The 25,347-nt window shown below is 30.9% G+C and overlaps 2 protein-coding genes across 8 annotated transcripts; one reads left to right on the top strand and one right to left on the bottom strand.

Moving 5' to 3' along the window:
• Positions 1–294: 294 nt before the first annotated feature.
• LOC137807903 (protein LATERAL ORGAN BOUNDARIES) lies at positions 295–2,597 on the top strand. 4 transcript variants are annotated; one of them, XM_090299576.1, is made up of 2 exons: positions 295–695; positions 1,671–2,597. In XM_090299576.1, exon 2 carries the CDS (start codon positions 1,680–1,682, stop codon positions 2,235–2,237), a length of 558 nt encoding a protein of 185 aa, XP_090155702.1. In that variant the 5' UTR covers positions 295–695; positions 1,671–1,679; the 3' UTR covers positions 2,238–2,597. The 4 variants fall into 4 exon arrangements, with proteins under 4 accessions (XP_090155702.1, XP_068464855.1, XP_068464853.1 ...); XM_068608754.2 differs by having other exon boundaries at positions 296–695; positions 1,676–2,597; XM_068608752.2 differs by having other exon boundaries at positions 297–644.
• Positions 2,598–11,924: 9,327 nt separating this feature from the next.
• Positions 11,925–18,595, bottom strand: LOC137807902 (tryptophan aminotransferase-related protein 2). Of its 4 annotated transcripts, none has more exons than XM_068608747.2 (6): positions 18,076–18,595; positions 17,716–17,971; positions 14,360–14,663; positions 13,001–13,281; positions 12,373–12,674; positions 11,925–12,258 (listed from the first exon to the last, which is right to left on the bottom strand). In XM_068608747.2, exons 2-6 carry the CDS (start codon positions 17,940–17,942, stop codon positions 12,071–12,073), a joined length of 1,302 nt encoding a protein of 433 aa, XP_068464848.1. In that variant the 5' UTR covers positions 17,943–17,971; positions 18,076–18,595; the 3' UTR covers positions 11,925–12,070. The 4 variants fall into 4 exon arrangements, with proteins under 4 accessions (XP_068464848.1, XP_068464850.1, XP_068464849.1 ...); XM_068608749.2 differs by having other exon boundaries at positions 17,716–17,862; positions 18,002–18,341; XM_068608748.2 differs by lacking the exons at positions 17,716–17,971; positions 18,076–18,595 and adding an exon at positions 15,381–15,717.
• Positions 18,596–25,347: the final 6,752 nt, after the last annotated feature.

The following is a 25,347-nucleotide window of genomic DNA, read 5'->3' as shown; positions in this document are numbered from 1 at the left end:
CAGCAAGATGGTAAAGCAAGCCACTAAGTATTTCCGACAGGCTTGAAAATTTGTTGGTCAAGGGGTTAATTATTATTATTATCAATTTGATCTTATGTCACACCACTGCCATGTATTTTACTCTTTCATGCTGTAATAATTTCTTAACCCTTGTTTTTGTTTTCAAAATCCCTATGTGTGGAAAAATGTGGTTTGATGTTTTCCCTAAAATATAAATGTGTCTGAGTGCATGAGTTGGAGTAGAATGGAGAATGTAAGACATCCCCACCCACATTCCTGATAGATATTATTATTGGATACAAGGTCATAGTTATTCTTTCTAGTCTACCTCCATTTATTACCTTTGTCTTTTGCATCCATTCCTTCTCCATCCACTCAATGCTGTTTGCCTTCCCCCCTCTACTATCACCTTTTACCACTTAATTATCAGCTTTTCATCGCTCACTCTCTCTCTCTCTCTTTCTCTCTCACTTATATCTGTTTGTCGCTCTCCTCTTGTTCCTCTCTTTAATTAGGGTTTCCTCTTTAGGAGTGCTCCATCCTTTAACAAATCTGAGGCTTATACCTCTCGTTGGCTTAGGCTACTTTGTCTCGGGAGGAAAAAAGAGAACAGCTTCCGAAGGACCTCCAACAAGGGAAAAAAGGTACTTCCCTTTTAGTTCATCTATTACCAAAGAAACCTACATCAAAAACAGGTAAAATCATGTTTGTGTGTTGCTTTCTTCTCTGCTCTTTTTCTTTATGCATATATAGTTCTTTCTCTGTTTTTGTTTCTTTCAAGTAAATTAACGGTTGATAGAACAAAAACGATGCTTTTCTAGGGCTTTTCTATTTTTATGTTTTGTTTTCTTTGTAGTCATGAAATAATAATCATGGTTTCTTGCAGAAGCCAGATCCCTCGCTGGCTTAACTTATTTATTATTTTCAGAAGGAAATTATGACTGACTACGTTGTCATGCAGTGAGTTAATTCTTCAGCAGAAGAAAGATTTATACAGATAAAGTGTTCTTTTCTCCGCCAGTGTTTGAACATTAACTATAATGTTTCCTGAGATAAGGAAATGAAGCAGAAGTGGAAAACATACCATAAACTTCAGGAGAAATTCAGATCAAGATTTTACAGATAACAGGCTTAAAACCAATAGTTCTTTACTGTTTTTTTGGTCATGAACAGAAAAAGAAAAGAAAAAGAGGAAAGAAGGAAAACACATCTTTTTCAGAAAAGGAAACAAGAAAGGATAAAGATAATCATATTAATATTATAATTGAAAGTTACAACGAATCTTTGAATTTATGCCAGTCAGCATATATAATCTCGTTGCATGTATGTTTGTATGTAAAGGAAGAGGGGAAGTTAAGGGTTGTTTGTCTGGGGGAGATTTATAGAAGACTTAAGGGTCTATGATAGGACTTGTACTATTCCAATTTTAAGTACTTAGAAAAATGTATTCTGCAACCATGATTATAAAAGTCCGAGAACAAATTTAAAAGTAGTGGAATATAGCAAGGCTATAAGAATAAGTGGAAGGTGCAACCGAACTTGCATCAGATCCAGTTTTCGGATCATTCATTTACTTCGTCTTTGATAGGAAGTTTGAATCTAAAACTGCTTACTGAAGAACTTGACATGGATATGAAGTTTGTTAATTGGTTTCATGCCAATCTTTCTAGTGCAGGCAAATGGCATCATCCAGCTCTTACAATTCTCCATGTGCTGCCTGCAAATTCTTGAGGAGGAAATGCATGCCAGGATGCATCTTTGCGCCTTACTTCCCACCCGAAGAGCCTCAAAAATTTGCAAACGTCCACAAAATATTTGGTGCAAGCAATGTGACCAAACTCCTCAACGAACTCCTCCCTCAGCAGAGGGAGGATGCAGTGAACTCACTCGCATATGAAGCAGAGGCACGCGTGAGGGACCCAGTTTATGGCTGCGTAGGAGCCATCTCTTTCCTGCAAAGACAAGTTCAAAGGCTCCAAAAGGAGCTTGATGCTGCAAACGCTGATCTGCTACGCTACTCTTACACTGACATCCCTCCAGCATCTCTTTCTGTGCCACCAGGACTTGCTTCATTTCAACACATACCCCAAAGGCAGTTTACTGCAAGATTTGGTAACGAAACTGGGTTTTATCGGCAATCTGCTACTGCTGCTTATTCCTTCCCTTATGCAGTTCCTTGGACTGATACCTCTTCGGAGGACATCAGTGAGGGAGGAGGGGGAGGAGGTCATTTGTGAATTATGATTGCAGTATTAACCCTTCTAGGGTTTATACTTTTTGAGGCGTGACCTGCAATATTCAGATGGCGTGGTGATATTATATGTGTCTATTATGGACTCTTGGCTATGTAGCCTTAGTTGGACTCTTCTAGCTAGGTGACTCAAGCTCTATCGTGTCTCTTAATTTTCTTTCTTGCCTTTTCTTTCCTAGATGATGACCGTGTATTGTTTAAAACTTATATCCAGGGACTTAGGTACTCTTTTCTTAGAGCCTAAATAAGTTGGTAGAACATGCATACTAATGTATGTGCCTACTAGACCTCTAATTGGGTATTGTTGCAACTCTAGGCATGTGCAATGTGAAGCGGAATTGACATCTTTCTCGGTCATTATTTATGATTAAGAATAAGCATTAACATTAGTAGGTTCTAAAGCCTAATAACTCTATACATTCCAGCCTGTTTTCTCACTTTAATTTCTTCTTATTTGTGGACCACCTTTTTAATTAGTTTTTTTTTTACTCTATAAATACTACTTACCCCAGTTTATATAGTTAATTCTACTCACTAATCGGAATATTGTTTTCCTTTCTTTAACTATCCGTTGTGACTTTACTTCACCAGCCTAGTTCTCATAATAAAAATATTTTTCCTTGCCATATTCAAGTCAATGACACTGAGGGAATCGAATTAATTAAATGTCACAGTCAAAGACACAAAGACAAGATATTAAGCTTCAGTGCAGCTATGATGTAGTGTTGTATGTAGTTTTCATGTAAAAGTATGCTCCTGATCATAATCATCCAACGCATCTTGTTGCTAGCCCGTCATATCTTGTAAAATTTTGTTGAGATATACATTGGGCATTGGGTATGGCGTTTGATGAACTCAACTAACAGGAAAAACGAGCAGTGTTTTTCTGAACTTGTGTCTCTGCTGTAATCTAAACTAGTTTGAATTGTAGTTTTCATCATGTACTGAAAAAAAGGTTAGATGATGAATATCTCGGTCTAAAACATTGTCTTCCCGTGAGACTGAGGCTTAGCTCCATCTCCACTTTTCTTTAATCATAAAATATCTGAAATAGTGAGCCACAGTCGCTGTCCTTGTTGGATCCCATACATAAAGTAATAGTAGTAGTTCATTCATCCTTAGGGTTTTCAGCTTTTCTTTCTCTCTCTTTCATCTATATCCCTTCGAAGTGTACCCTGCAGGCTTGCCCTACGAAACTGTTGCTATCAACCACCAACACCACCTCCACCTCCAGACAATTCTGTGAAACAGTATGAATGACCCCGTCTCCTTCTCTCTCATAGACTGCACTACATTGACAATAATTTGCATGCATTCCAACTTATATAAATCATTATAGATGATAACTGTACAGATATCAAAATGTTGTGTATGTAGCTCCATTGAATGGAATTGGTAAACTTTAATAGCCTTTATACATCTTCTTCATTGGATTGTTTTTATCTAGGCAAATGTTAGTTTGCAATTTGGCAGGTAAAATTCTGATCCGATCCTGGTGAGATCAGAACCCCAGAAGTTGCAGCATTTTAAAAAAATCTTAATCCGAGGAAATGACAGGGGTAGGGTTAGGGTTTTTTCCACGATCAATTCATTTCCCTGAAGAAAAGCAACGGTGAAACAAAACATTTTTCTTACCAAAATAAAGCAAGCGCACATCCATATTCTCTCATATACGTGTAATTATAAATCATCAAGCTAAAAAGAAAGCCTAATTGTATATTTTTTTAAAAAGATAAGAAAAAAGAAAGAATAAAACTTGAATTTCAAATCATGAAAATTGAGACAATCCTTGTATTATTCATCTCTCTATCTAAATTATGAATAATATTCATGTCTTTGCAGACTCAGTGTAAGTACTGAGCTAAATGCTGAAAACATCTTCTGTTTCTCCCTTCAGTTTTGTCAGTCACTTTATTACTCCCTCTCTCAGCACACAGACACTGTTACACTCATTAAAATCAAGAAAAGTCAGAAGCCTCATACCCCTCCCCCCCCCCCCCCCCCCCCAAAGAATATGAATGGGTATGAGGGACACGAGGGCGTTCTCAGCGAGAGAGTCACGTCCATATGAAGACCTCCAATTCATAACCTTCTCTTTCTCACTTTATATATGATAACATGACTGTGAGAGTCACCATGACCCCGCTTTCCTCCTCCTCGAGATCACCAAAGGCCTCAACCTTTTCTTTCTTGGAATTTTTGGTGAACCAAATCTAATCCCTGATCAACTTTTCCTCAGAATATCTCCCTTACATCGTCAAGTCCCTTTTAATGGGTATAAATAAGATTAGATTATAGCATTGGAGATGTTGGCGTTGGAACTAACAAAACTAAATAATTTGTGGCGAATAAATAACCAAAGGAAATTAGGGGTGTGATATATACACTGTTGTGGCTCAGAGAAAAAGTGAGTATGGCTTTCTGAACTTGTTGTTTCTCTGAATGAATGCAATAGTTATAATTTCAGAATCCATCAAACCCATCAATCTTCTTCACTCTGCACTAAGACGTGGAAAAGAAGCAAAGAGCAGGTGAAATTGGCAGGGTGAAGTTATTAGAAAGGACAAGCATGTGGGGGGGTCCTATCCCTATTTAAGCCCCCACAACAAATTCTTTATGTCCTCGTGCACCTAATAAAAGCCCACAATGGGTCCAGGGACTTGTATCTTTCGCGTTATGTGGTTTAATTTCCAAGCTCTCTCTCTCCCTTACTCTCTCTCTCTCTACATACACTCCACAGACCCAAACATGTACTAATGTACTTTCGTCATTCGTCACATTATGGTCAAGAGAGACAAACAAGTCTATTGTCACCCCAATAGTATTTACAGGCAGTCGTTGAGACAAGTATACGTGCACATATGATGTGTCCATTTCAATTGTGTGTACCAAAAATATTCCAACTCTGAAAAGCATAACTCAAACTGCTAATGAAATTGGTCATCATTCATAAGCTCCTCACTCTCAGTCTTGATAATAACTTATCACCACTCATTTTTACTTCACTTCATTTGGCCATCATTTGTCATTGTCAAGTTCTTCACCCCCTGCCAATCCATTTCAAATATCTCAATGATATATGCGGCTTCATTAATCTCTCTACCTTCAGAGTTTGTTTATAATAAAAATCTCTAACTTCCAAGTAAAAAGCCCTTGATTGAGATGGCTTTCCCCACCTTTATTTGCCCTCTCTATAAACAGTCAAGTCCAACCTGCGTCTAACATATTTTCTAAGTCCGACTTTATTTTTCAGCTGAACACATAATGTCAATTCATCGTACTATTATTTATTTTACTTCTTTATCCTGAAAAGTGTGGGAAAATTTTGTTAAACAAAGTTACAATGAAAACGAAATGCACCCTAAATCTTTGAATAAACTTACAGAAACTCATGCATTAAAATCTAACTTGCATACATATATATTGAAACTAAGGAATGCCTAGAAAGCGTAGGATCTGAAACGTGCACGAAAGCGTAGGATCTGAAATGTGTACAAATGAAGTCGAGAAGGAAAGGATCGAGTTTGAAGTATAAAGAGTAAGAGTAATTGGCTTTTCGTAAAGGCAACAGTTCGTTAAAACTCAAAGATTTGTAACTATGAAATCGACTTTAAAAGATAAAACATCATCGTAGGTTAATATTTATTGTACATGTTTGAGTTGATATTTCGTTTTTTAGACTGTTTTCAAGTATAATTTTTGTGTTAATTACACCAATATATATAGTTAAAGAACCATTTTATTGTTATTTGGTGAAGTGAGACCATATAGAAATATAACTTAAATGAACTTTTGTGGACATAAGCCACTTTAATCTCGAAATGCATGTTTAATGATTACACTAGCCCTTTCTTTTGTTGTCTAATATAGTCAACACAATGAATGAGTCATATAGTGCAGTGGTCCTTACTTTCTATATGTAAACATTTTGATATACTTTAAGGAAATTCATATATAATAGTAAGATAAGAAATGTGAATCTTGATTATTTTGGAATGCACGTGATGTGTTAACGAGTTTGCGAAAGTAGAAGGACTTACACCTTGTTTTCCTATTGGCCTTTGGTTCTTAAGTAGTGATAGTGATCAAATTCTACCACTAGATAAATATGTTGATGTTTTAAAAATGTTTGGCAATAATAAAGATGATATTTACATTCATACAAGGTGGAGGAAATTGAAGAACCAACGTATAAAAAGTAGGGATTTTCTCTCTATATAAAAAGTAAGATTTTTCATTGATGGAGGGATTTGAAGAAAATTTGGAAGTTGGAGTAACAAGGCCATGACTTTGAAGGTAATGTCACATGGAGGTTAGGGAATATGATGAGTGTAAGGTTCTGGGATGATAAGTGGGTGGAAGAGGAAGAATTAAAGGTTAAATTTTCAAGACTTTTCTTTTTACCCATAAACAAAGATGATAATGTTAGGCAAGTAGGAGGTTGGAGTAATGGTAGGTGAGATGAAAAAGATCTGGTGGGATATATGGTTAAAACAACATATAGTGTTTTAAGGAATGAGATATAGGGTGAGAATGTACTATTGTTTGAAAACTTGTGGAAGATAAAGACTTTCCCCAACACAGATAAGAACTTGGAGAGTCATGCAAATATAAGAATTTTAATTTAGAGACAAAAGAGAACTTTATATAAGGACATAGAATAATTCTAATGCTATGAATAGTTTCTATTCTATTGCATTTGTGATATTTTTACCCTAAAGTTAGATCAATTATTCAAATTTAATTTTAAATGTATATGATTATTAATGAAATTTGAAAGTTTAACTTGACAGAAACATATATATGTTATGTAATTATTTTTCTTTTAAAACGGCTGAACTATTTAAGGGAACTATTTTTGCTATAAATGAATAGGGAATACATGTATTGTGCCCATGAAGGAGGAAAGGGCTTACGATGTTTTGTTTGGTTTATGAATGAAAGATACATAAAGTGCAAAAAAAAAAGTGAAAATTAACATAATTAATTGCTAAGTAGTTTTGGTAGAAGTGGTAAGAATAGAAAACAGGGGAAGAAAGAAAATAGTATATTTATAGAATGAAATAAATATCTTTAAATAAAAATGAGATGGAATAATTTTGTGTGTGTTGTAATCATACAAGTTACAATGATATTTTTCAAATTATTTTCGTTTTCTTTCTAAATTGAAACCAACCTATTTTAGTGTCGCACTTGCAAGGTCGGTCTATTTTAATATTGGTCCATGGGAGAAGTCTAAAAAAGTATTATCTTTAATATTTAAAAAAGTTGCCTTCTTTGTTAAAAAAGAATTACTTTTGATGTATTAAAATTAAAAGTTGTGTCATTATTTATTATTTTAAAAATTGAAAAAATATTTGTTTGATATTTTAAAAATAATGTTTACATACTAAAACTAAAATCTGTATATACAATAATCTTTATTATTGTTTTGTCAGGGCATACAAATATTATAACCGGTCTTCGGTACTTTGTTTTCCTTTTCTGCTCTTCTGTTGTTGTTTTCCAATAAAGGAAGAAAATAGTATTTATAAGCAAGAAAATGTCTTTGATATCATTTTAAAAAAATTGTATGTTTTTTGTGTGTGTTTTTTACAGTTTTATTTTTTATAATGGATCAAAATAAGACATGTTGAGCTATTTTTGTTAATCCTAAGTGGGACAAGCTGTGAAGAAGAGGACATAGGGGAGGTGTAATGGTAAAAGGGTGGTGGTATATAAAAGAATAAGGATGAAATGGGTATTTAGGTATTTTATAATTTTATTTTAAAAGAAGTCCTTATATATTAAAATCAACCACTCAATATTTTTCATTAATATGATAATAATAATAATAATAATAAGCTTAAATAAATAAATAAATATTATTATTGTTGTATTAATAGAAGGAGATGTGAAATGATTCTATTTTGGAAATAGTTCAAAATATATTTTACCTTTTAAAAGAGAGGGTGCCACCATGTTACTGTAATGTGGTCCATTCGGTTTGCGCCTAATTCAGAAAGGCAAATTCTTCCTACACTCGACGTATTTCAACCTACACCCAACATAATTTTAAAATTTTAAAATAATTTTTATTTTGAAAATAAAAATCCAAAATAGAAAATAATACATTCAAGAAAAATTATATGCGGAAGAGCTTTTGATGTTCCGGATATAAAAATCTGGAAAAAAAAATAAAATCCCGTTTTAAATATTAAAATCCGCAATAAAAAAAATAATATATTAAGAGCAATTTCGTCTTTTCCGTTGAAATTGGGTGCTGTGATATGGTGCCATCGAGAAAACGTGATTTGACAATACGGGTTCAAAATTATGAGCTTTAATTTAGTAGATGGGCTGATACGAATAAATAGAGAATTAGGTGGATCCAAATTTTCGACATTCTTCTTCAAATGTTGGGCCCATACTCTCTTCATTTCTTCATTTATTTAAAGAAAATGGTTTTCTCTTTGCACTGTTTTTATACACGTGAATTTAAAAAAAGGATATTGGACAAAAAAGAAAAAGAAATAAAATTTCATTATTTAAATTTAAAAAATTTAATATAAAATAAAATTGCGGAGAGATCTGCCCAGTTTCTTTTTTAGTATTTTACTCAAATTCTTGCATGAGCACTAATGGAAGAAATTGTCATGTATGAGTTTACCTTTTTTTTTCATCCTGTTGAAAGAATAATGAAATCTTAAGACTGAAAAGACCGAAAATAATGACAATTTTTAAAATTCATTTATTTTCTTTTAACTTATACAAATATAATATTAAAATATTTAAGAAAATAATCTAATTAATAATATAAAAAATAACATTTTGTTAAAACACACCAAATTACTTAACTAGTTAATTAAGATAACATGAGTTTTAGACTCTTTTTTTTAATAATATTTTTTTTTCTTGTAATAATAGATGATTGTAAGTAACTAAGATATCAAATTGTACACAGATATCTAACATAAAAAAATTATAAAAAAAAAATAAGATAACAAATTACCAATAGATGAATCCAAGTGAGTATACATAATCACATAAAGAATTAAAGAATGTATATTTCATAGAATGTTTATATTAGGTAAAAACAACATGATTGATCTTCCTTACAACATGATTGATCTTCCTTATATATAGTTTGGCAACAAATTTTTAAACTTTTAGTATTATTTCGAAGATTTTTTAATTTAAAGTTTCATTTGTATAAACAATTTTAATGGACTTTCTCAGATCTAAATGTCTCCAATTGTAAAGTCTTAATAAGTATGATTGCAAATTAAATTTCAATTCTACAACATCCAAATCTTCAACTTATCATTATTAACTTGTTCTTTAAAAAGTGAAACCTTATTTTTATATCTTTGCTAGATGTCTTTCTAGATCAATAACATATATGTCTCTCAATAATTTTATTTTACTTGAATTTTTCACGAAAGCATATAATTAAATCACTTAACATGCAATTTTATTGGCAAAAAATAAGAGAGGATTCAATCGAAGTACTGAAATTTCTTTAAGACATCAAAGAATTCATATTTCTTTTTATTTAAATATATTCAAAATCTTCCTAATCAAATCATTAATGAATGAGATGGAATACACATTGTGTTCAACAGTTTTTATCTGTAGAGTAACACAAACATTCAGAATGTATGAACTCTAACTCTTTCACTTGCTTTAGCATAAAAGAATCAGGCCAAGCTTCTTCTAGTGTGTCTGCATTCAATGTAGGTGGGGAACATTCATAAACAAAGATCTTTTAAAATACTACTTTCATTTACTTGTTTATTGTAGTTACATAAATATCACAATTTGTATTTGTATATTTTATTCACTGAATACAGAAGAAATGTTTTGAGAAAGACAATTACTTTTTAACCTTTTTCCATTACAAACATTCAAAAATAATGAATAAAGATATTTACAATTAAATTAACATTTTTATAAAAGTCATTAAATGCTGAAAACGATTTTTAAAACCCAACATAAAGCTGTTAAATACTTTGCATGATAAAAGATCAAACATATCCTAACTTAAAAAGAAAAGACAGTTAAATATTGAAAGGGCTAAATATTCAGGGCTTGTTTAATATGAATTAGCTTTGATAAAAAAAAATATAAATTTGCTTATTTAAAACAATAATTTTAGGTTATACCTATAAACGTTCGACATACATAAATTAATTAGTGATAACAAATAAATTTGTCACTTCATTATTGTTTAACCTTATTTTAATTTTTACATGAAATTCTTATATAAAATAGATGAGTGTATATATGGATAATATATTTTTTTAGATTGGATATAGAGATGTGGATGTATATAATACTTTTATTTTAAATTATTAAAATATATGTAGTTTATTAAGTAATTTAAAAATTTGTATTAAGTTTTATTTGAATCCTTTGTTATAAATTATTTAATATTTATTTAATTATTATTCGATATTATGTTATTTATGTAATTATAATTTTTTTAATATTTGTTATTAGAAAAAAAAATATTATATTTTTTATATTGAATCAACGAAGGTTTAGAGTTTGTTATGATTTTAAGTTTTTATAAAAAAAATTTAATTAGTATTTGGAAAAGTAAAAGGAGGAATATGAGTACACTCCTTACTTAATAAATATAAGAATGAGATTTTTTTTAACAGATATGAAGATAGAAACAAAGATGAATTCTTACTTTGGATAAAAAAAGTGAAATTCGCATTAGCATCCTTACAATCCATCCTAAATGATTCAGACTTAAGTTATGCTGTATTACAATGACATTTAAACAAAATACAAATCAAAAGCTCCATTTCATCTTGTTTAGGTCTGTTTATGCATTGTTTATGATAATAAAAAGTTAGATATTATAATAAGTAAGACATGGTTCAATTCACGAAGCTAAACAAGTAGCAATATGAACACTTTTTCTTCAACGTGCATATTCAGTCACTGTTCACAAACACTGTGACGATAACACCTTTCCCATTATCAAACGTCATCTACCTCAAGCAACCCTCCTCTCAAGTATTCATCACCACCTTCCTCCTCCTTATACTCACTTCATTTTCTCTCTTTCCAAACCCCACATTCCTTCACTTCCCTTTCCACCATGGCAGAACCCCACCATCAACAACACCACTACACCAAACCCAAACTGTCAAGGGTGAAACTCTCCCACTTCTAATGTTCTGCTCCTCGCCGCCCTTGTGCCTTTCGGATCCATCCTTCTCAATCTCTCAACTCACTTTATGTCTAATTCAATATCACAACACACTTCTACAGTATTATTTGATTTTTACTTCGTATTCAATGTGGGATCTCCCATCTCCAACAGGTTCCTCACGTCATATCTGGAACGAAACAGAAAGTAGTAAAACAGAAAAAGCCGGTTAAGATAACGAAACATCACCATGAGTGAGTTTGGTTGAGCTATATAAGGCCATAAGAAAAGGAGTTAAGTGTCAAAGAGAGTCCCAGTTTAAGTACTCTGATCTCTGAAGCCTGTTATAAAAAGAATGAAGTGTTTGGTTTGTAGTATGCTTCTGGGAATAAATTTGTTAATTGAGTATCAGTCTGGAGTCAATTAGACCCAAAAAATCAATGTAATGCTTTGCGAAATTGAATTTATTTTGGCGTCTCGAGATCGATTTTAAGAATTTCATCAACTCTTGTATCTAAGGCAAACTTATTTGTCTAGTGTACCACACTTGATATTGAATGATCCCCAAGACCATATATGTTTAGGAGAAGACATTGTTATGCATGGATCAGCAAAATTGCAGTTGCGAATTATGAACTATCGCCTTTTATTTGTTATGCACATATGATAAATTTTCATTCTAGCTCCTGTATAGCTGATAGTCTCTCTATTAACTCTATAAAAGTTTCATCTGTATCCAACATGCTAATTCTTACATATTTTGGGCTAGCCCCAAACTGTCTCCCACTTCTGGTTAAAATTTTGTGTCCCCGAAGGAAGGTCTCGCAATCCTCAACATCTACGCACTTCAACCACATGAAAGCTGCAAGTAGGTACAATATAACAAAGGGGTAAAAAATCATATCCATCCATTCAAGAAAATCTAATGTTGTTTGAGAGAAAGTTTCTCAATCCAATTTGTTAATCGGTTATTTACCTGGTTGAGGCTCCGTCTCCTTTCCAAAGAAGGTGCAGAATGCGGGAGAAAATTGGGGCAATGTGAACATATCACCGGCATCAACTACTTCCCTCAGTTGCTTCCACCTTTGTGCCATGAGGTTGTAGCTGTACTTGAAAAAAGATTCCCCGTTTTGGTGGTTTTCTTGTTCGCAGCTCTCAGACACTGCCTTTAAAACCTTGGCTGCTCTGAGTTGAGAATCCTTCGAGACACCAATTGTATTTAGCTCTATGAATTTAGTCATTTTCTTTGCTACCTCTTTATCTTTCACAAGAGCCCACCTACAAAGTATTATGAAAAGAAGACTACTAAGAAATTCATTTATATGATCCACTAGATATCAGTTTTATTTTGATAAGATATTCTGCACTGTTATTCAAGCATTTTCACGAGTCATCGTGTCAAAAGGTTTTAAAAGAGAAGTATTAAATGATGTAAGAACACACGATTGAATAGTTGTTTAAAACTACATCGTTATAAGGTGAACTTTTCATTAATTGACACCCTAATTTCCACCAAATCGAAACCATGCCCAGATTGTGCTAATTTATAAAAGGATTACTCCACACGAACAGTTGAGGCAGGGCAATTACTGTTATGAACTTACCCAATTCGCATTCCTGCATGACCAGTGGATTTTGAGGCAGTGAAAAGCGTGAGATCATGATCTGATGGCGAGGATATTGGAGTGTATTGCGGCCAATAATAGGCAAGGTCATGAATCAATAGTCCCTGGCTTCGGTTGACCATTGATTTCCTTCTATATCCATCAGGGTTGTTGGGAGAAGTAACCAGCTCAATGTAAGGACCTTCTTTGTCAAAATTCTCTGCATCACCAGCCCATTGGTAAAGCCCTGATTTCTGGTAATCTGCCATTGATGGGTAGGACTGCAAGTACATAATTCGTCAATTCAATTCAACATTTAACCATGAACTGCTCAAACTAAAAACAAGGCAACAAAATTTCTCTGTTATATCTTCCTATCTCACAATTGTTCTACTTTGAGAAGTTAAAAACATTACAATATTAATACTACTTTTATTGAATGTTTAGAAAAAACATAGTTAGGAAAGTTCAGAATTATTATTATTCTGTAAGTGCATGTACAACTAGAAAGAATAATTTTGAATATTCATAATCAATATTATAGCCTCTCCCCTAATAATAAATAAAAGAAGTATTCAATACTCTTTATGATGTCCCCAGATAATTAGTGAGCCTAAATTTGCCAATATAAACCTTTTTATAAAAAATTTGGAAGGGTGCATAGCATGATATTTTCTAAATACTTAATTAGCCAGATCCCTTTTTCCTTTACGTACTTTATAAATTGCAAGAATGGCAGTCTAGTTTGGATTCACTATATGACAGTCTGGAAGCTAAATTTTACTCTTTTTCAGTTTAGCACATGCACTGTTCACCACAAGTCTTCATGTGATCAGGTTCAGGTCCATGAGAGAGAGAGAGAGAGGGAGAGACATTGATGAAGACAAACACGAGAAGAACTAAATGAGGAGGCAGATTCGGTAATGGCCACATGAGAGATTTCCTTTAAAAATAACAACTTCGAAATACTAAATTCTCTCAAATACTTTCTTGTTTTCTGAACACAGTATCTTCACCGGAAGTGAGATTCTAATCTCTCTAAATCGAAATATCTATTTAAAGAACTGATATCTTTAATATGTATTAAACATTTAACCACTTGTTTAAAAAACATATAATGTACTTTTCTACCGACAATGTGACACTATTAATAATTCTCACAAACACTTGATCATAGTAAGTATATAAACAAGAGAGAGAAATAGTTGTTTACCCTTTTAAAATATTAAATGATGTGTCCTTTTTAATTATATGCTATGAGTTTAGTTATTGAGCACATTAGATTCCTTGAAGATGAAAAATGTTAAAGTATAGAAATATTATATTGTATGAAAATATGGATGATCATGCATGACTGACCGAATAATAGGGCGCGGCAGATACAACGCTGATTGGTTCAGCAGCATGAGGCGAGGACAGAGCATAAAGGGCCGCCAGAATTAGCTGAGAGGAACCTGTCCCAACAACAATATGGCGACCTTCTGTCACAGCATTGCCCACCACTCTGTGCAACCTCACTACTTCCGTTGCAAACTCAGGCTCCAAAAACCAGCAAATTTTTGAGACATCAGATAAATAACTCATGGATTGCCATCCTGGAATTGTGATTGTGGTCTTGTCACCCATTTGTCGCCAAAATCTTTCATACATTGTTGGGTCACCACTACATATCATCAACATTTAAACTTAATTACCATCTTTGAATCTATCTAGCTAAACAAAATGTCCGGATACCAAACCGGATCATCATTAATCATATTTAAAATAATGAAAACATAAAACAGATATGTGTGCTAAAAGATTTAGTAAAATTTTCCATCATTATACTCTGCTCATCATTTTCTATAATTACAAGTAAAGTTGAGATATGATTGCACCGCGTTTTTGTTTTATTCCATCGACATGTAGCATGGTGTATCTGTGTCATTTCGTTCTTGTAAAGTGGGTAATATAATATAACCGACCCATGTAGATGTAGGGCATGATCTGATATTTGAAATCTGAAACAACGTGGTGCTATGAATGGCCTAGAACAATCTTTACTTTGCCCTAGAAAAGCATATATGAAATGAGCAGGGTAGATTGCATAAACAGTGAAACAGTGAAGGCACAGTGGGGCAGGTAAGAAAAGAAAGGAGAAGGGATGGATGAAGTCCTTGAAGAAACAGATAGAGTGGAGTTAATGGCTGCATGGATTATGGATGGATGAGGTAAGAAGAAAAATGTTGGGTGGAAGGGTCTATGAAGTAGGATTAGATAGAACGATAGATGATAGATAATAGATTAAAGATAGATAGATAGATAAATGATTGCATATGGGATCTGCATAAACATCAGATCAATGGTCTGTGGCATGCTAAGCTGAGGAAAGACAAAATACGTTAGACATGGAGTTCCATTCAGGGAGGGCCCAGGAAGCAGTTGATGATCCAGACGACCCATATGGAAACGGGGAAAAGAAACAAGAAAAAGAAGACACATATAAAGTTAAAACAGCAACATTTGAGTGTTTCACAATTGGGGCGGCCAAAAGTTGTAAAGATCTCTCTCATCACAATTCACAACCCAAGGCGCACTTTCATTCATATGATAAGTCCTTTGCTCACAGCAAAGGCCACCAAAAGGGTGTCCTCGTATTGCTGTGTGCGCATCAGGCACATGGCCCCCACCAACTTCTTTGCTAATACCAATTCATCTTCAACACCTATATTGTGCCACTCCACATTGCTCTACCTTGTGCTCTTAAAGCCCTAGTTTCGATGTGCAGGTTTTTAGTACTTTGAGGTCCACTGCTACCTTCACAAACATTACAACAACAATCATCATTAATTATTATTATTATTATTATCATTCTTGGTCAAGTAAAAACATGGACCTCCCATGGTGCTACGTTAGACTCTATACAACAGCACTAGTGTTCTAGTGTTGTGTCTAGTGCTGCTAAGACGCTATATGCACCACCCTGTTCCTAGCTTAGATATTTAATTTGCTTCAATTCTCAAAAACTTATTAATATCACCTGCAACTCATCCTAGATAAATATAATTCATAAATAAATAAACTTTTTATAACAAATTAATAAGTTCAGATTAAAAAATGTTTTTGTTTTTTAATTTTATTTAACTAATAAAATTCTCAACACTATAAAATATTTGCGCTATTTTTTCATTAACAGAAAATTATCTAAATATCATTTTTAATTATCCTAAACACCTATCGATTTCTCTTCATTACCCTCAAAAAAGTTTCCAAAAGTTTCCGACCGATTGGCGTGCTCTGATCAGGTCCCAACATGTACAGTGTAAATGGATGGTTATGACATGGATTAATTTATAATAAAAATAAATTAATTTATTTAGTGATTAATTCAAATTAAATTACTCAGATTAAAACTCTCAAATTGCGATAAAAAATAAAGTTGAAAATGTTAGATTATTCACAAATAAAACCAATTTACAGTAAAACAAGATTCACTTACATATCAATCTTATGAGATGAGTTAAACTTCCTTTTACTTTTCAATAAACTATTAGAATTTATCTCGAGGTTTGTTGAACTCCGTGAAGGCATCAGCTAAGTAAATTTTTGTAAACATAAATTAGATTTAAACTCAATTTTTAAGTAAATTAATAGTTTTTCTCAATATTTAGTCCATATTTTATATAAACTTTAACTTTACAATATTAACTTTTATTAGACTCGATTTCCGCTGATGTTTGTCGCTTATGCAACCCTCTTTCTATTATAAAATTGAAGACTTGAAATTAACATTTTAAAATTAAAAAATTATTGTGTTTGAAATAAAAAACATTTAATATTTTTGAAAAACTAAAAAATAAAATGCATTAAAAAATATAAATATCTTGAAAATAAATTCGTTTGAACTAAATAAGAATATATTTATGGTTAAATTTAATGAGAGGAATTTATTGTGCATATTTAGATTAAACTGACTATACAAACATCCTCATTAATTAATTTATAGAATAAAAGAATAAATCTATTGGAGCGGGGCACTGTCTTAAATGCAACTTAATGGAGAAGCTTCTTTAAGATGATATTTTATTTATTTTTGTATATGTCATAATGTCACTGACATATTTTAAAAATAATAAACCATTCTCAGGACCATGACTTGTCTCTGTCCTCTCCAGGAACTAGAGCAGGAAGCCAAGCACAGACGCACAATGTAAGTAATACTGTAACAGTAACAGAAACACAAATAGTCTCTTCCCGACTGCACCACACACAAGAAGACGAAAACCCACACTTTTTTTTCATTTTATAAAATGGAAGCCTTGTTTGAAAAGTACTATTAAGAAATATCTAATAACTTTTCACAAAATAAGGAATATTTTTGCTGTATAAAAATAAGAAATATTTTATACTTTTCAACATAAAACTTTAGGTGTAGCGGGAGATTCTGCTGAAAAAAAGAAAAAGATAAAAAGCAGTGGCATAACTCTAACCTTAATTCTCTGTGCTTTTGTTACGGGGAAATTAACTCCCCCTCCCTCCAAAAGGAAAAGATGTTTACTATGGGAAGAACAAAAGGAATTCTCAAAAGGGTAACGAAATGATGCGGCAAAAATGTTGAAAAGTTGTTTGCTCGCCCAAACAACACTAAAATTAGCTACCTTGGCAGCCGTAATGCAGACATGTTGACAAAATTAAGGAAAGAAAATAGAAAGAATACTAGCTTAGCTTGCACTTACTGGTCCAAGTTGATGACTTTTTCACGAGTAGAATTATGGAGAGACGGGGTAGAAGATATAGCCAACCATGATTCTGCATCTGCCATCATTTTCTTCTTGAAGCAAAACCACCACTTGTTGCCTTCTCCACTCTCATGATAAAGTGCCCTAAGGATAAGACTTACATTCAGGGCAAGAGACAGCACCAGCAAGTGCCTCAAGGAAAACAGAGATGGAACAGCAACCATTTTCCAGCAAAACAGAAAGCACTAGAAATCTGAAATAAAAAACAGAATAGAAGGAACACCTTGTGAAATAGCACCTTGGAGTGAACAGGGTCTGGTCTGGTCTATGTTTTATAGTGCTTTCGAAATCACTCACCTCTATTAAAAAAATGGTAGCAATAAAGAGCTCTTGTGACAAGTGTTTGGTAGAGAAGTTAAAAGTTGGAGGTTTGAGTCGGTGGAAATTCAATAGTATCTAGCATGAAACGGAAAAGATTGAACTAAAAAATCGGAAATTCAGATCAAGTGTGAGAGAGGGAGAGTTAGAAATCAAATCCAATCTTCAAAATCTTCATAAACTTTTTCCGGGATTTAATAGAGAAAGTGGCAATGGGCAAGGAAGATGATATAGGAGACAGCAAGGCTGAAGCAAAGTAGGGAATAAAGGGCACTTGGTAATAATAACACATTTCCTAAAAATTAAATGAGGAGATTGTGATTGTGGTATGAAGAGGAATATGATATTGAAGTGAGAACCAATGGAAGAAGATAGATTATGAGCCAGTCTATTATCACAGTAATCAAGAAAATCCTGAGTTGCCTTTACCAGAAAATTCACAGTTTTCCGATGCTGGATCTTGAAAACAGTAAAGCTATACTTGTGGTGAATGCTCTGTGTGTGCTATAATAAATATTTGACTGTTATAGTGCCAACATAATAAATATATATAATTAATAAAATAATTATGTAGTGAAATTAACTTTGAAATATGGACATGTTAACTGATAGAGTTTTTATTAAAATTCAGGTAAACAAGTGGTTAAAAAATTCGCCTCATTAGAGATATATCAACTATCATGTATACTATTTTATAATAATCATTTCTAAAAATAAACAAAGACCTAATATATATATGTTTAAAGACTTATATTTTTGTATCCATGATTTTTTTTACAATCTTTCCCCATTTTCATCTGAAAATCCATACATAAAAGAAAAATAGTCATTGCTATCTCCTACTAAGACAAAATGACCTATTAATTTCATTTAGTTTTGTACTGTGTAAAATATTAACATTATGTTATTAAAGTATATATATATATATATATATATATATATATATATTTGTTTTCAAGTGGGTGTTGAGAAAAAATTATTATAAAAATAAAGAGTTGATTTGAATATGTTTACCATACAAACTCAATTAATAAGTTTTATGGGTGTATAAAGTACTTAGCTTTTCATGAGGTTGTTTACAATTTTATCTTATAAAAGTTACTCGATTGAATTTGCAATTTTTTCTAATAAAATACTGCATATTAAATAATAAAATATTTTTATATTCGGAAATGTTGGATTTGAGGTATCAATCCATTTATGTTTTTATTTATTGGTGGTGCTTCTATTAGATAGATTATTTCTTAGGACGTTATTTCCATTTGTGATATAAGAGCTAATTCTAATCAATGGAAGAGGAACAATTTGGCATTCTAAATAGAGGCAGGGTTGTGTATTGTGGTGTTTGGGTTATACCTTTAGAAAGAGATTAGTACTAATAATTTTTATTTGTATTTATTTCTTATTATCTAATTTTCATTACGTACTAATCCTAACATTACTATTTTAATTTTTTTTTACAAAAAATACATAAACGAATATTATTAATTTTTAAAACAAAACATTTATTCGTCAATTAATGTTTGTAGACAAAGTTACATGTCCAAGAATATCTTTTATCTAGACTTATATATAAACAAATGAATATTACATACATAACACAGTGTAAATGGTATATAAATACATGTTCATAGACAACATCATTTATACTAACAAATTATATATTCATATCCTTGAATATGTTATCATACTTATTAACATTAAATTGAAAAGCATATCTTTGATTCAATTATACTATTTGTTGTAGGAACTAATTGAAGAAATAGATGCAAAAGGTTATAGAAACTAATTGAACGTAATTGCACAAGATTGCAAAATTACTGAATTTATATATTTATTTTGATTTAATCAATAATATATATATAATAAAATTATAATTACTGGAATCTATAAAATAGGAATACTAGTGACCTGTAAACTGACCATTAATGCAATAATAACAGTAAAATAGTTTAAGGGTAATAAAATCAGAATTAATAATAATAAAATTTGAATTAATAATCAACATTTATAAGACCAAAAAAAAATAGTCTTATAGTAAAAATTGTACAATTAAAATGATATCGAAATATTTTATTATTAAAGTGAATAAGCTATATAAATAAAAATTCAGTTATTCAGGTTTCATTTTAAAAGAACTATCTTCTCTCTACAAAAAAACTCTTTTTTCCTTTTTCTCTATATTCTTTCCAAGATTTTGACCTTCTCGATTATCAGTTTGACGATCGGAGTCTGTCATTGGACACCTGACAGTTAACTCTACAAGATTGCCCATCAAAATCTCAGATAGAGTAAGTTTAATCTTGACTCCTTTTCCTTTGAGTTAGTTTTGATATGGATAGGTTTGTCTTTAGTATAAGCTTGCATGTGATTTTTTTATCTTTAGAAGTAGTCTTTGTTAGCTCTCAGGATCCTAGTGGTATATATAGTTAGATTTTTTATCAAGAATTTGTTGTGCATGTTAAACTATCATTGAGCTTTTGGTAGTCTGGAGCTCTTAGGGAGCATCTAATCAAGTTCAAGTAAGGGAAGCTAGTTTAAATTTTCAATAGAATCCTAGGCTAGAAGATTTGGATGTGGGGTAACTTCGCTACCAGTTCTAAATTTGGTTTACCTTATTGATTGTTTATGAGTAATGTAGTATTATTTGAAATAAAATGTGAAAAATGTTGATTTTGATATAGATGATTTATGGTAGAGGATTTTGTTTGAATCTGAAAATTTAGTTGATTAGTATAGTTGATTAGTGCAAGTTACTTTTGAAGTGAATGAATTGCTGAAATTGTTTTTGTTTGACTCTGAATGGTGAAATTAGGAAGAATTATGCAGATTTTTTTGCATATCTCGCTTAGGCGAGAATATAATGGAAAGATGGGGTTCCTCGGGACCATTTTCGTTCAAGCGAGAAGGAATCTCACTCAGGTGAGACCTGAGATAAAAATCTGGGGCTCTCGGGTTCAATCTCGCTCAAGCGAGCAAATTCTCGCTCAAGCTAGACTCTCTTTAAAAAAACAACTTAAATTTTTTATTTTTGCTTTTGAAATCTTAGTGTATTATTGCTTATTGTTTTTAAGTGAAAAAACTAAATCTTATTTAAAAATATGATTAAAGGAACTTAGTTATGTGTTTCAATGAATTTTGAGATATATTTGAGTTGTTTGGAAAAGTTGAAATATGATATGATTGAATGATGTATTGATATGTTGCATGAGGTATGAAATAATGTGGAATTGTGATAAAAACATAGTAGTTTCAGGAAAAGAAATACCGTGTTGAGATTGTTGTTATGGTGTATTGATCTGTCAGACCCGTAATGAGACATCTTGACTCTACTGATATAATGAAATCACATAAATGAAGTTATTTAGTTGGTGAGAGTCGATGGAGGTTCATATGACTTTGTTTGTGGTTTGAAATATAATCTGGTCTTTCAGGTCATATGAATTTACCCTGCCATACAAGATGATGAGATATTGAGATGTTTATGTGCATGGCTATGTGGATTCACAGAGTAGTATGATAGGTGCAAGTCTCATGATTCTAATTTCAATACACGACTTTTCCGAAAATATAGTCAAGTGTTTATGTGTTGTGAGTTAGTAGAAGTCTGACATGAGAAATATGAATTGTGAATTTTTTATAAACACTTGATAGTTATGTGAAATGCATGAAAATTGACGGTTTTATGTATATGTTTAAAGTTATATTTATTACAGTTTTTAAAAATAGCCAACCTAACCTTAACTTAGTTTTGTGGTTGTTTTTTTTTAATTTGTGATGATCGTGTATTTACACGGGAGCAAATGATGTTACAGGTGATAAAGTTTTTCCGTGAAAAGCTAGATGATAAAAATATTTTATTTTCTTTTTTTGAAAATTTATTTTAATTTTATGTAAATATTTAAAATTTTATGATGAGAGATATGTTTTGAAACATTATACGAAAGAGTTGTAAATATATTTGTATTATGTTTATATATTTATTTTAATATTTTATATATATAATTATTAAATATGGAAAAATATAGAAATATTACATAGTTAATAATAAATATGACAGTTTTAAAAATTATTCTAACAACTTTATCGTTACTTTTATTAGTATCCTCTTTTTAGTTGTTTCTTTTCATTAATATAATTGTATTTTTTAAGATAAAAAATTACTAATATAAAAATATAAATTTTGAAATTGACATCTCATTGTTTATTAATCAAAAGTGTTAAGTAATAATTTCTTTAACACTATTTTGGTTGAAATTGAATACAAATAGAAAATTTCAGTGGATTAATTTAAATAAGGAGATAATTAATGAAAATTTTCCTTTTCTCTTTAATAATATATGCTGGGTCGAGATATACACTTACCATCTTATATAACTATTAACTGTTACTGAATTTGATAATCAAGTTTATTAAAATAACTTGAAAATATAATTTTAAAAGTTATGAGACATAAATTTAAATAAGTTGTGTAAAAAATTTCCAATTTATTGATAAAACTAAAATGTGTGTACTCGTGGGTGTACTTAGGTTAAAGATCATTTAAAACAACAAAATTTGTAAATTATATAAAATAAGTTGGATTAGCCTATTTAGTTCAAATTGAAAGATTGAGTTTTGAAATTTGAGACTGAATTAAATATAATTTGTTATTTAAGTTACCTAATTCGAGGTTCATTCTGCCTTAAGTTAAAAAAAAAAAAAAAAAAAACTATTTTCATCAAGTTTGGACTTGAAACATTTTTTTTTCTCAACGTAGCCTACATTAGCTTTGTCATCTCCGTTATAAAGTAAACAATTTTAATAAGGGGAATTATATCATAAATTTTATTAAAATATTTTTTAAACCATTATTTTAACTTGTCGGTGATACAAGATAAACTTTTATTTTACATAATGAAAATTATAATTAATGAATTATTAAAAATTATGATATATTGAATTTATTAAATATATAAACAATATTTTTAATATACAATGAATAATTTAAATTGGATAAATTGATATTTTCTTCCCTGGATTTTTTTATGTCTTCCCATCATAAAAAAAGGCGCAGGAAAAGAAAAAAAAAACTTATAAAATTATAAATCGAAAACAAGGTTAGTCCAAAATTAAAAAAAATGTTGGAGTAAAATTGATCAAATTAATATATATTAATTATGAATTAAAAAATAATAAATTCATATATTTGTTTAATATTTTCTCAATTTATGGGAATAATGTGATAGGGTAGTTAAAGTTCCATCCGTTCACTTTTCCTTCTCTGATTGGTGTTTTGTCCCCTAGCTTATCTGAATTTGATTTAAGTTGTTTGCTATGTTTGTCTCTGGTTGGACGTCTTGTGTGGGTTGAGTGTTGGTTGTTTAAGAAGTTGGGTTGAGTGTCACATATAGGTGCTCTTTATTTTGTTTGGTTGGGTTGTTAGTTCCGTTGATTTAAGTTGAGACCACTTATGTTAGTGTTTTGGTTTCTTTAGTTAGGTGGTGACTTTTTTCCCTATGTTGGGGTAGGTAACTAGGTGAGGTGTACTTTATTTGCATGATTTGTATAAGGATTGAATCACTCCTGAAAAAGTTCTATTTATTCATTCTTCATTGTTGGTAAAAAAAAATGTGATAGGGTAGTTGTGAAAGTAAGTCCCTCTTTTCTCCCTCTTGCCTCTAGCATACTAAAATAGGTTAGAGAAAACTAATTTGTCAATTATTTTTATATTTTTAAATTATATATATATATTACAAAATATGTTTAATTATATAATTTATTAATTAATCTCTCGGTGAATAAATGTGATAAGATTACAATTTTGTATATGTTAATTATTTAAATTATTATATATTTCCATCTTTTAAATAATGTAATATAAAAATTATAATTTTTAAATTACTAATTTTTATTTTTATTTTAATAAATTAATTTTAATATAAAAAATGTATGAAGTTGAAAATGGAACAAATAAAACTAATTCATGGTATATAAGTGAATGCGAACTTTACTATACAACTTATTTTATAAAATTAAACTAAATTAAATTTAAAGTCCACTTCTTATAATATAAATAAATCTATCTTACATATAATTTAATTTATTAAACTGATAACTAGTTATACATCTAGACTCATCATATTTAACCTTTTTTATAATCTTTAAAGTTGGATCATTTATGTTCTTGCTGACTGACTTGGGTCGGACCGTAGCGGTGGTTGCTATCTCCCTCTATCTTTGTCGCAAATTCTAACGGAGGGTGTTCCACCTATTGATTACATTCTTACGATCAAGTCAGTGAGAGCACTTATATATTATAATATAGTGTAAGTGGCGTAGAGTCAACTTATCTAGTGGTTAGGGTCTCAGGGCCCCTTTATAGTAGTTGTCAAGCATGGATAACTACGTATGATATATGTTAATATTGTCCCTTATGTTTCGGAATTGCATCTATTGCAGAGTATCATCCATGACTGAGTCTCTTTTCTTTATTTTCCTTCCAACAACTAACTCAAATCAGATGAAATCTTCTTTTGGTGTTTGGGCCGTGTCAAAAATGAGAAGTGGACACTATTTAGAGACACTAGGTCTTATCATGTTTGGCCAATTTCTAAAATTATGGTATGCTCAACAGGTACCCCCGACTGATGGGCTAAGAACTCAAATGATTAGACTACGTACTTGGCATGCTTTGATCGGATAATAGACTTAACATGCCGACCAAGACAATTTATATAGAGAATAAAATTATTTTTTACTCTTTAAGTTATAGTATAAATTATTTATAATTGTTAATATTTTATTTAAAGATAAAATTATTTTAAATTAAATTTGGAGATGAAAATAAAAATTATAAATTCAAAGAGATAAATAGTTATGAATATTAAATATAAAAAAAATACAAGATAGAGATAGTTTGATATAATTAAGGTGCAATTGTTTTTGTTATTAGTTGAATTAGTGAGCAAGAAAATAAGAGAAATCTTAAGAATGTATATTTTAGTTATATATTAGGAAAAGTAAAAGTCTCATCTTCTTCTAAATTATGTATTCTAATTTATAACACAAGAGTATATAACTAAAAAACAAGAACTGCTAAAAACGATAAGACATACATAAGTTTAAATAGACCTTTTTCAAATATATCACTAATTGTCATTTATAAAATAGAGCATATCTGAGAATGTGAACGTCTGAGTGTATTTACAAAAACAAAACCTGCAATTTTTAAGAGAAAAGTAGATTAAAAAAAATACCTCTTCTTTTGCA

This window comes from Phaseolus vulgaris, chromosome 3 (genome assembly GCF_051622355.1).
Source record: "Phaseolus vulgaris cultivar YP4 chromosome 3, ASM5162235v1, whole genome shotgun sequence".
Taxonomy (NCBI): Eukaryota; Viridiplantae; Streptophyta; class Magnoliopsida; order Fabales; family Fabaceae; genus Phaseolus; species Phaseolus vulgaris.
Note: the sequence above shows the minus strand (reverse complement) of the source record. Positions and strands in the feature narration are given on the sequence as shown.